Raw genomic sequence first — 11,558 nt, 5'->3', positions numbered from 1 at the left:
ATGAATATATGTAGATGTCTTTTGATGTATTCTAGTCTGTCAACAAAATTATAATTAAAGGTACACCGTATTTAAAGGGATGGCTTAAGATAAATGTACTGGAAACCCTGTATAATGAAAACTCCACAAGAAAATCTGTTGACCAGCAAGTGGGAGGGTTTTCAACACTTGATTTACATTTATTTAGAGTGCTCAAGGGAACCATGCCTGAAAAGCCCGTTATGCACCAACTACTGAGAAGTGAAGAGGAATTGTGTGTACAAGAAAGGTGCAAATTCCTAAGTCGGAAATAGGCCCTATGCACATAAAGTAATGAGAGAAACAATGTTAATTTCACCCACTTACTCACATTAAAGTTGTTGAACAGAAATATTCAGATGTTATGGGTCCTTTAAAGGGTTCTCCTATGGGAACAGCCGAAGAACCCTTTTCGTTTCTAGATAACACCTTTTTTTCTAAGAGTGTATATCATACTCTATATTCTTCTCTTTCTTCTCTTCAGTGTTAACTGGACTGATTGGTCATATCAGACAGTGTGTGTCACGGTCAGAGCTGCAGCACAAAGACAGTGGGTAAGCTGTCTCCCATGGTGTGGATAAAGATACACAGAGGTCCTGTCACTGCTCTGGTCAGGTCTGTTACGGAATGACTCTGAGAGCAGTGCTGCTCCAGGGTGTATTTCACTCTCATTACCACGCCTCAATCCAAATGTCAGATAGCTTGCCTTCAATGCTAATGCATTTGCAAGGTTAAAAGACTTAGAAATGTCCCTTGTATTTGTTGTAAAGGGCTGCTTGGCTTTCCCTGTTTCTGCTCTCTTGCAGGAACGCACACACACACAAACGCACACACAGACCCTGTGGGAAGGGCAGTGTGGTGTCCTTGCATGGGCAGTGTTTACAGGATGTTATCTGTCTCAGTGCCTGCCCCTCATCCCTCCGAATGGGTTCCCGTTGGAATGCAGAGAGGGGATGGAGGAGTTCCAAAGGGGGAGTGACGAGAGAGAGGAGAGAGAGAGAGACTACATATACATCCCAACACTAGGAGGCTGGAGCTCAGAGGCACAGCTGGACTGTTGGATAACTGGACTGCACCCCAACTGTATATTTTATTGGACTATTAGAGGTGAGTTTCTTCCTCTTTTCTTTATCTCTCTTCTTTATTTCTCTGGGCAGTTTGAATTACCATAAAGGGTGTCAAGTTTTGTTTACCCAGATTTTCTATTCTTTGACCCTTGGATTACGATTATCAGAGTCAACTATTTTTGTTTTACATGTGAACACTTCACATATCCTAAACCAGGTGAATTTCTCAGTAAGTATTTGTCTTAATTTTTGTGAAGTGAATTCTACAAAAGAAAGCATACTATTTCATTGCAAATAAACCTGGTAAACACCTCACAGCCCTCACAAAACGAAGATAAGGATACAAACGATCCTACAGCCTTCTTAGACTCAACAACACTGAATCAACTATCAGCAGACAAAAAGTAATCACAAAAAAAGTAATCACAAAAAATACAAATACATTGTCTGATTGAATTTGCTTTAGAAGGGGGCACAAAACAGGGATGTTTTCTCTCCCCACTCCTGTTGGCACTGGCAATTTAACCGCTTGCAGCAAGAATTAGACAGGACCAAAACATAACAGGTGTCAGTATTGGTAAACATGAATCTAAACTAAACTTATTTGCTGATGATCTCCTAATATACCTGACTAATACTGAAAACTCAATGCCCCCCATTGTTAAGAATATTTTTTAGAATACTAGAAAATCTCAGCATATAAAATTTATGTGGAAATAATGGCAATTGGGAAAAAAAGAATAACTCATGATCAATAAATGTAATAATGCTTAATAAGTGACAACAAATAACAAATACATAAAGATAACTTTATCCCATTACTCAATAACACAAAAGCAGATCTAATCAAATGGAGCAATAGTCCCATAAATCGTACAGGTAGAATAAACCTGTTTAGAATGGCATAGCTCCCAAAGTTTTTATATTTATTTTTCGGTATTACCAATTATTCCACCGAACACATTCTTTAAAAAAGTATCCTCGGTCATATCAGATTTTATATGGTCAAATAAAACTAATAGAATACAAAATAAAATGTTACATCTGCCTAAGTCCAAGGATGGTTTTAACCTTCCACACTTGGAATTGTATCAACTCGCCACCCAAAGCTTTTACTTGTGACATGTTGTTAAAATGCGCTAAAGAGAAACAGTGGGTACATATTGAATATTTTCATGTGTCTTTTTATAAAGGATAAAGCTAAGAACATTAACAACTTAATTGTTAAGAACACTATAACAATATGTAAGAAAATATCCCTCCCTAAAACAAAGCCCTATGGAACAATCCTTGAATAGCTTTCCAGAATTCACTGATATATTGGGCAACATGGAAAACTAAAGGCATAGAAACCGTAAATGTCTTGGTAATGTCTTTTTTGATTTGTCTTTTTTCTTTATGTTGAATGTTGGGCATTAAGTCCCCGCCAACGTCATGTCTAGTCCTGTGAAATGTTAAGTTGTCTCATCTTTTGTTTGTCTAAAAATAGTGGGTGAATCAAATGCGTTCTTATTAAAAACGTGTGGGCTAAAGATAGAAACAAAATAGCACAATTTAAAATGCCAGTATTACACACACTAGAATTATCTGGATACGGTGAGAAAATATTCACATCCCTTCACTTTTTTCAAATTTTTTGGTGTTACAGACTAAATGTAAAATTGATTAAATTGAGATTTTGTGACACTGGCCTACACACAATACCCCATAATGTCAAACTGGAATTATGTAGTGTTTAACATAATTTTTGAATGACAAACATACAATTATCTGAACGGGTCCCTCAGTTGAGCAGTGAATTTCAACCACAGATTCAACCACAACGACCAGGTAAGTTTTCCAATGCCTCGCAAAGAAGGGCACCTATTGGTAGATGAAAAAAAAAAAAAAAAGAAGACATTTATTTTATTTTATTAAGATCCCCATTAGACGGCGCCAATGGCGACAGCTAGTCTTAGTGGGGTCCGACACATAACGAAAAATACATTACAGATAAAATACTTTACAATTTGCATACATACAAAAAAACATGAACATGTAGTGTGTATGCATCTATCAGTTACACATACATGTCAGTACATACACAAAAGAAGTAGGTCACATGGGGGAGAGGCGGTGTGCCGTGAGGTTTTGTTTTATTTTTTAAAAACAGGTTTGCTGTTCACTTGCACTATATGAGACGGAATGCAGTACCATACAATAATGGCTCTGTATAACACTGTACGTTTCCATTAAACTGTGAAAAGACCCCTGGTTGCATGTCTGGTGGGGTAAGTGTGTGTGTCAGTGCTGCGTGTAAGTTGATTATGCAAACAATTTGGAATTTATAACACATTAATGTTTCGTATAAAAACAAGAAGCCAAGAAAGACTGGCATGCATAGCATTAATATTAGCCTTCTGATTACAATGAAGAGAAAGACGTGCCACTCTGTTCTGGGCCAGCTGCAGCTTAACTAGGTCCTTCATTGCGGCACTTGACAATATGACTAGACAATAATCAAGGTAAGCTAAAACTAGAGCCTGCTGGTCTTGCTTTCTGTAGTGTGGTGTCAAACAACTACAACATTGAATATCCCTTTGATCATGGTGAAGTTATTAATGACACTATGGATGGTGTATCAATACACCCAGTCACTACAAAGATACAGGCGTCCTTCCTAATTCAGTTGCCAGAGAGGTATGGAAACTGCTCAGGGATTTCACCATGAGGCCAATGGTGACTTTAAAACAGTTACATAGTTTAATGGTTGTCATAGGAGAAAACTGAGGATGGATCAACAACATTGTAGTTACTCCATAACACTAACCTATTTGACAGAATGAAAAGAAGGAAGCTTGTACAGAATATAAATATTCAAAAACATGCATCTTGTAATACTGCAAAATAATTGACAAAGCAATTAACTTTTTATCCTGAATACAAAGTGTTATGTTGGGGGAAATCCAACACAATACATCACTAAGGACCACTCATATTTTCAAGCATGGTGGTGGCTCTATCATTTTATAGGTATGCTTGTCATCGGCAAGGGAGTTTTTAGAATAAAAAGAAACAGAATACAGATAAGCACACAGGCAAAATCCTAGAGGAAAACCCAGTTCAGTCTGCTTTCCATCAGACACTGGGATAGAAATTCACCTTTTAGCAGGTCAATAACCTAAAATATAAGGCCAAATATACACTAGAGTTGCTTATCAAGACGACATTTAATATTTCTGAGTGGCCTACTTACAGTTTAAACTTAAATCGGCTTGAAAATGGCTGTCAAGCAATGATCAACAACCAACTTGACAGAGCTTGAAGAATTTAAAGAATATTGTACAATCCACGTGTGCAAAGTTCTTAGAGACGTACCCAGAAAGACTGAGCTGTCATTAACTTTGTCATGATGGGGTATTGTGTGAAGATGGGTAACAAAAAAAATAATATTGAATCTATTTTGAATTCAGGGGTATGAATACTTTCTGAAGGCACTTTAGGACTGAGAAAGTATGACGTTATTAATGTTTATTGAAATTATTTGTCTTTATTCATCTTTTTTCTTTATGTTGAAGGTTGGGTACTAAGTCCCAGCCAACGTCACGTCTAGTCCTGTGAAATGTTAAGTTATCCACTGTCTTTTTTTATGTGTCTAAAAACATCTTATACAAAAGACTTCTACAAATTCCAATGATTGAATGTATTCTTAAAGCTACAACATGTAACTTCTTTGGGCGACCAAATTCACATAGAAATGTGAGTTATAGATCTTTCCCATTGAAAGCAAGTCTAAGAAGTGGTAGATCTGTTATATGTGTGCTATTTCTATGCTTCCCCTTCTGAAGTTTCCTTTTTGCATCTTTTACTTTTGGTTTTGTACACCAGCTTCAAACAGCTGAATATACAATAATTTGGGTTATGGAAAATATATTTCAAAGCGGTTTAGATGGTACAATCATTTTCTACACCAGGGGTGTCAAACTCATTCCATGGAGGGCCTAGTTTCTGCAGGTGTTTGGTTTTTATGTTTCTTCCTCTTTCTCTTTCAGACATTAACATATTTGAAGACTCTTTGAAGAGCTAGCTGGACGTTAATCTGTGACAGAGCCCTCACAATGACCAGTATGGCAGAATGGCTCGTGCAAAACAAGGACAAGATCGAGAAGGCGGTGGAGATTATGGGACAGGCCTCTACGGTCCTGGCAGCCACTGTGGGCCAGCTCCATCCCGTCCTGGAGGCCGTGTTCGTAGCCTCCGCTGAGATCCTCAGCAACCCGGAAGGGCAGGACGCCCGCTACCTGACTGAGCAGTTCAGCATGGTCAACCAGAAACTGGAAGGCATCCAGGCTGAGATCGACCAAATCGCCCTGGAGCTGCAGAAGACCTCCTTGAATAAGCAGAACTTTGACCGTGAGGCACAAATGCTCAGCCAGTTTGAAAAGTACCAGGACTTTGTCAACGCCAAGCCCAGGTTCAAAGAGAAGAAGATGGAGAAGTTCCTCAGCCATTATGAGAACACGGACGCAGACTTGAACCTGGACGCCCTCTACAATGCTGTTACTGGATACAATACCTCAGGTGACCAAATGCTGAAGATAGTGCTTGACACAGAACAAAGGAGTAGAAAGGCGGTAGAAGATTTCTGTGCCAGGCTTAAGAAGCTCTTTGTGGTGGGCATCATTGCTGTCAATGGTTACGCCAGCCTCAAGGAAGGGGTTGTGGGGGATGAGATGGTGAAGAAGTGGCAGGAGCGTTTCGAAGATGTTGAGAACCGCATGAAAGCAGCGGTGGACGATTGCACTGAAAACTTCGCTGATCAAGCCAAACTGGACATAGAAAACCAGCTTCGGGAGAAACCTGAAAGTGTTGACCTTGACTTCACCAAATCCATATTGGACACCCTTGTTAAGAAATATTACTGGGTGAGCTGGTGTATCATGGTCTTCAATGACAAGGAGCGCTGTTTCTTTTTCAACTGGCTAGCTGGAAAGAACTACCATGGCAGTGAAGGAAGAGCTAATTACTTTGATGTGATGACCAAGAACAACACCAAAGTGGTGATTTCTTTCAGTGTTGAGCCTAAGCCTATCAACAAGGGTCAGATCCAGCAAGCGATTGAGGGGCAGAAACTGAAAAGGAACATGATAGATGTGGCTCAGGTCCTCAGCGAAAGACTCCCCAACTGCCAGGTGCATGCTGTCAGCTACTATAAGAAAGTGGTGATGACCAAAAACTTCCAAGAGGATTGTTACTACTATGGACAACACCAAAATGCGTACCTATTCATTCATCCTAATTAGCTTTTTGTTTCACAGTGCAATGGAAAACTATGAATAAAATACATTGATGTTTATATATGAGTTTAGAGGTGTTTTTAAACATAGGTCATGCTTTAGCTTGTGATTGTGGGAAATGTAATCTGTTATATTTAGTTGCTTATCGGCATGGTAGATTATTGTGTAGTTTGTGATAGTTTAAACTATCAGGATTTTTATGTGTATAAAAAATAGAGACATTTTATGTCAGGCTGTGGTTATCTACTCAACAACAGTGACAAAGTATAAGAACTTGGTACTTCCTTCTACCTAAGAGAAAAGTAAGATACCTTATTTTACCTACATTTTTGTATTTCATGATTACCATAATTACATTAGCATACCAGCCAGCATAAATGAGCTATTTCTGGGTTTTATTTTTAATACATTTGCTAAATGTATAAATACGTGTTTTCACTTTGTCATTATGGGGTATTGTGTGTAGATTGCACAGTGCCTTCGAAAAGTCTTCAGATCCCTTGACTTTTTCAAAATGTTACCTTACAGCCTTATTCTAAAATTGATTTAAAAAATACAAATTCTCAGCAATCTACACACAATACCCCATAATGAAAAAGTGAAAACAGGTTTTTAGAAATGTTGACAAATATTTACAGAATTATTCAGATCCTTTACCATGAGACTCGAAATTGAGCTCAGGTGCGTCCTGTTTCTATTGATTAGCCTTGAGACGTTTCTACAACTTGGTTGGAGTCAACCTGTGGTAAATACAATTGATTGGACATGATTTGAAAAGGCACACACCTGTCTATATAAGGTCCCACAGTTGGCAGTGCATGTCAGAGCAAAAACCAAGCCATGAGGTCTAAGGAATTGTTCGTAGAGCTCTGAGACAGGATTTTATAGAGGCACAGATCTGGGGAAGTGTACCAAAAATGTTTTGCAACATTGAAGGTCCCCAAGAACACAGTGGCCTACATCATTCCTAAATAGAAGACGTTTGGAACCACCAAGACTCTTCCTAGATCTGGCAGCCCATTAAAACTGAGCAATCTGGGGAGGAGGGCCTTGGTCAGGGAGGTGACCAAGTACCCGATGGTCACTCTGACAGAGCTCTAGAGTTCCTCTGTGGGGATGGGAGAACCTTCTAGAAGAACAACCACCTGTGCAGCACTCCACCAATCAGGCCTTTATTGTAGAGTGGCCAGACGGAAGCAACTCCTCAGTAAAAGGCACATGACAGCCCGCTTGGAGTTGACCAAAAGTCACCTGAAGACTCTCAGACCATGAGAAACAAGATTCTCTGGTCTGATGAAATCAAGATTGAACTCTTTGGCCTGAATGCCAAGCGTCACGTCTGGAGGAAACCTGGCACCATCCCTGCGGTGAAGCAGGGTAGCAGCATCATGCTGTGGAGGTGTTTTTCAGCAGTAGTGACTGGGAGACTAGTCAGGATTGAGACAAAGATGAACGGAGCAAAGTACAGACAGATCCTTGATGAAAACCTGCTCCGGACCTCAGACTGGGGCGAAGGTTCACCTTCCAACAGGACAATGACCCTAAGCACACAGCCAAGATAACGCAGGAGTGGATTCGGGACAAGTCTCTGAATGTCCTTGAGTGGCACAGCCAGAGCCCGGACATGAACCCGATCAAACATCTCTGGAGAGACCTGAAAATAGTTGTGCAGCAACGCTCCCCATCCAACCTGACAGAGCTTGAGAGGGTTTGCAGAGAAGAATGGGTGAAACTCCCCAAATAAAGATGTGCCAAGCTTGTAGTGTCATACCCAAGAAGACTTGAAGCTGTAATTTCTGCCAAAGGTGCTTCAACAAAGTACTGAGTAAATGGTCTTAATATTTATGTAGATATTATATTTCTGTTTTTTATTTGTAAAAATTAGCAAACCTTTCTTTAAACCTGTTTTTGCTTTGTCATTATGGGGTACTGTGTGTGGATTGATGAGTGGAAAAAACAATTTTATAGGCTGTAATCTAACAAAATGTGGAAAAGGGGTCTGAATACTTTCCTAAGGTACTGTAAGCCTACTGCAGACAACTATTTATCCTCATCAATGTACTGAGTACGTAATCAAGCTTCTTTTGAAATTGCAGTTTATAGATCCACCACACTGTCCAGATCTATAGCAATGACTGTTTCACATGCTTTTTACAGCTATAGTTTCTCATGTTTATTGTCTTCATTCATCATAAACCACAATATAAAGGACATTGTGATGGTCATCATTCCGCGGTTGTAAATTAGGACTTTTATGTTCTATTTCTATGCAGCTGAGGAAATGTGCCTAATTGTCATGATAACATAATTTTAGATGGTACTGTATGTAAAACTTTTACGCAGAGGTACACTACCGGTCAAAAGTTTTAGAACACCTACTCATTCAAGTTCTTTTTTTTTTTTTTTTTACTATTTTCTACATTGTAGAATAATAGTGAAGACATCAAAACTACGAAACAACACATATGGAATCATGTAGTAACCAAAAAAGTGTTAAACAAATCAAAATATATTTTATATTTGAGATTCTTCAAATAGCCACCCTTTGCCTTGATGACAGCTTTGCACACTCTTGGCATTCTCTCAACCAGCTTCATGAGGTGGTCACCTGGAATGCATTTCAATTAACAGGTGTGCCTTCTTAAAAGTTTATTTGTGGAATTTATTTCCTTCTTAATGAATTTGAGCCAATCAGTTGTGTTGTGACAAGGTAGGGGGGGTATACAGAAGATAGCCCTATTTGGTAAAAGACCAAGTCCATATTATGGCAAGAATCGCTCAAATAAGTAAAAAGAAACGACAGTCCATCATTACTTTAAGACATGAAGGTCAGTCAATCTGGAAAATTTCAAGAACTTTGAAAGTTGCTTCAAGTGCAGTCGCAAAAACCATCAAGCTCTATGATGAAACTGGCTCTCATGAGGACCACCACAGGAATGGAAGACCCAGAGTTACCTCTGCTGCAGAGGATAAGTTCATTAGGGTTACCTAACTCAGAAATTGCAGCTCAAATAAATTATTCACAGAGTTCAAGTAACAGACACATCTCAACATCAACTGTTCAGAGGAAACTGTGTGAATCAGGCCTTCATGGTTGAATTGTTGCAAAGAAACCACTACTAAAGCACACCAATAATAAGAGACTTGCTTGGGCAAAGAAACACGAGCAATGGACATTAGACCATTGGAAATGTGTCCTTTGGTCTAGAGTCCAAATCTGAGACTTTGGGTTCCAACCGCCGTGTCTTTGTGAGATGCGCTGTGGGTGAACGGATGATCTCCGCATGTGTATTTCCCACCGTAAAGCATGGAGGAGGAGGTGTTATGCTGTGGGGGTTCTTTGCTGGTGACAAGGTCTGTGATTTATTTAGAATTCAAGGCACACTTAACCAGCATGGCTACCACAGCATTCTGCAGCGATACGCCATCCCATCTGGTTTGGGCTTAGAAGGGACTATCATTTGTTTTTCAACAGGACTATGACCCAACACACCTCCAGGCTGTGTAAGGGCTATTTTACAAAGAAGGAGAGTGATGGAGTGCTGCATCAGATTACCTGGCCTCCACAGTCCCCCGACCTCAACCAAATTGAGATTGTTGGAAACGCATTCCAGGTGAAGCTGGTTGAGAGAATGCCAAGCGTGTGCAAAGCTGTCATCAAGGCAAAGGGTGGCTATTTGAAGAATCTCAAATATAAAATATATTTTGATTTGTTTAACACTTTTTTGGTTACTACATGTGTTATTTCACAGTTTTGATGTCATCACTATTATTCTACAATGTAGAAAATAGTAAAAATAAAGAAAAGCCCTTGAATGAGTAGATGTTCTAAAACTTTGGACCGGTAGTGTACATGCAGTCATAAACATTGATACTGATAATATGTGACAATTTATTACTTACATTCCTCCCTAAAAAATCAGCAGGTCATGCAATATAAAAAACTTGACAACTGTGGGAAGCATTGGAGTGAACATGGGCCAGCATCCCTATGGAAAATATGCCATAATTTGTTCAACAACTTGTTTAACCACCACCCAGCTTGGTAGCAAACTGATATGTCTACTGTTTGAACCAGTAAAGGCCGCTTTACCACTCTTGGGTAGCAGAATAAATTTGGATTCCCTCCAGGCCTGAGAACAAATACTTTTCTCTAGGCTCAGATTATAGATAAGACGTGGCAATAGAGTCAACTACCATCCTCAGTAGCTTTCCATCTAAGTTGTCGATGCCAGGAGGTTTGTCATTATTGATCGATAACAATATTTTGTTCATCTCTCCCACACTAACTTTACAAAATTCTAACTTGCAATGCTTTTCTTTCATTATTAGTTTATAATGATTGCTCACTTTTTTTTTTTTTTTTTTTTTTTTACATTTCCTGCCTAAGTTCGCCCACTTTGCCAATTAAGTAATCATTAAAATAATTGGCAACATCAAATAGTTTTGTGATGAATAAGCCATCTGATTTGATGAAAGATGGAGTTGAATTTGTCTTTCTGCCCATCATTTCATTTAAAGTACTCAAAAGTGTATTTTCCATCATTCTTTCCATCATTGATCTTGGCTTCATAATACAGTTTCTTATTTTTGTTGAGTTTAGTCACTTAATTTCTCAATATGCAGTAAGTCAACCAGTCAGATGTGCAGCCAGACTTATTAGCCACTCCTTTTGCCACATCTCTTTCAACCATACAGTTTTTCAATTCCTCATCAATCCATGGAGCCTTAACAGTTCCAACAGTCCGTTTCTTAACAGTGGCATGTTTATCAATAATTGGTAGAAGCAATTTAATAAATTAATCAAGTGCAGCGTCTGGATGCTCTTTATTAATCACACCAGACCAACAAATATTTTGTACATCATCCACATAAGATTCACAGAAAAATATTTTGCATGATCTCTTACACGCTGTCCAATGGGTACGGATACAGCTTTAGAACAAAGTTATATAGTATTAGTAGAAATGTGATCAATACAAACTCCAAGTGGGCTGTCAATTGCCTTTTACTGAGGAGTGGCTTCTGTCTGGCCACTCTACTATAAAGGCATGATTGGTGAGTGCTGCAGAGATGGTTGTCCTTCTGGAAGGTTCTCCCATCTCCACAGAGGAACTCTGGAGCGCTGTCAGGGTGACCATCGGGTCACCTTCCTGACCAAGGCCCTTCTCTCCCTATTGCTCAGTTTGGACGGAGG

General features: G+C 39.2%; 1 protein-coding gene across 1 annotated transcript; it reads left to right on the top strand.

Annotated features, from left to right (window-relative positions):
* Nucleotides 1-5,191: 5,191 nt before the first annotated feature.
* LOC311139979 (protein rapunzel-like) lies at nucleotides 5,192-6,367 on the top strand (the record flags this gene model as incomplete). Its single annotated transcript, XM_084174964.1, has 1 exon — nucleotides 5,192-6,367. The coding sequence occupies one exon, from the start codon at nucleotides 5,192-5,194 to the stop codon at nucleotides 6,365-6,367; it is 1,176 nt and encodes a 391-aa protein (XP_084031090.1).
* Between the last annotated feature and the right edge of the window lie 5,191 nt (nucleotides 6,368-11,558).

The sequence above is a fragment of the Coregonus lavaretus genome, assembly GCF_964263955.1.
Source record: "Coregonus lavaretus genome assembly, chromosome: 13".
Classification (NCBI taxonomy): Eukaryota; Metazoa; Chordata; class Actinopteri; order Salmoniformes; family Salmonidae; genus Coregonus; species Coregonus lavaretus.
This window is presented reverse-complemented; position numbering and strand designations above follow the sequence as displayed.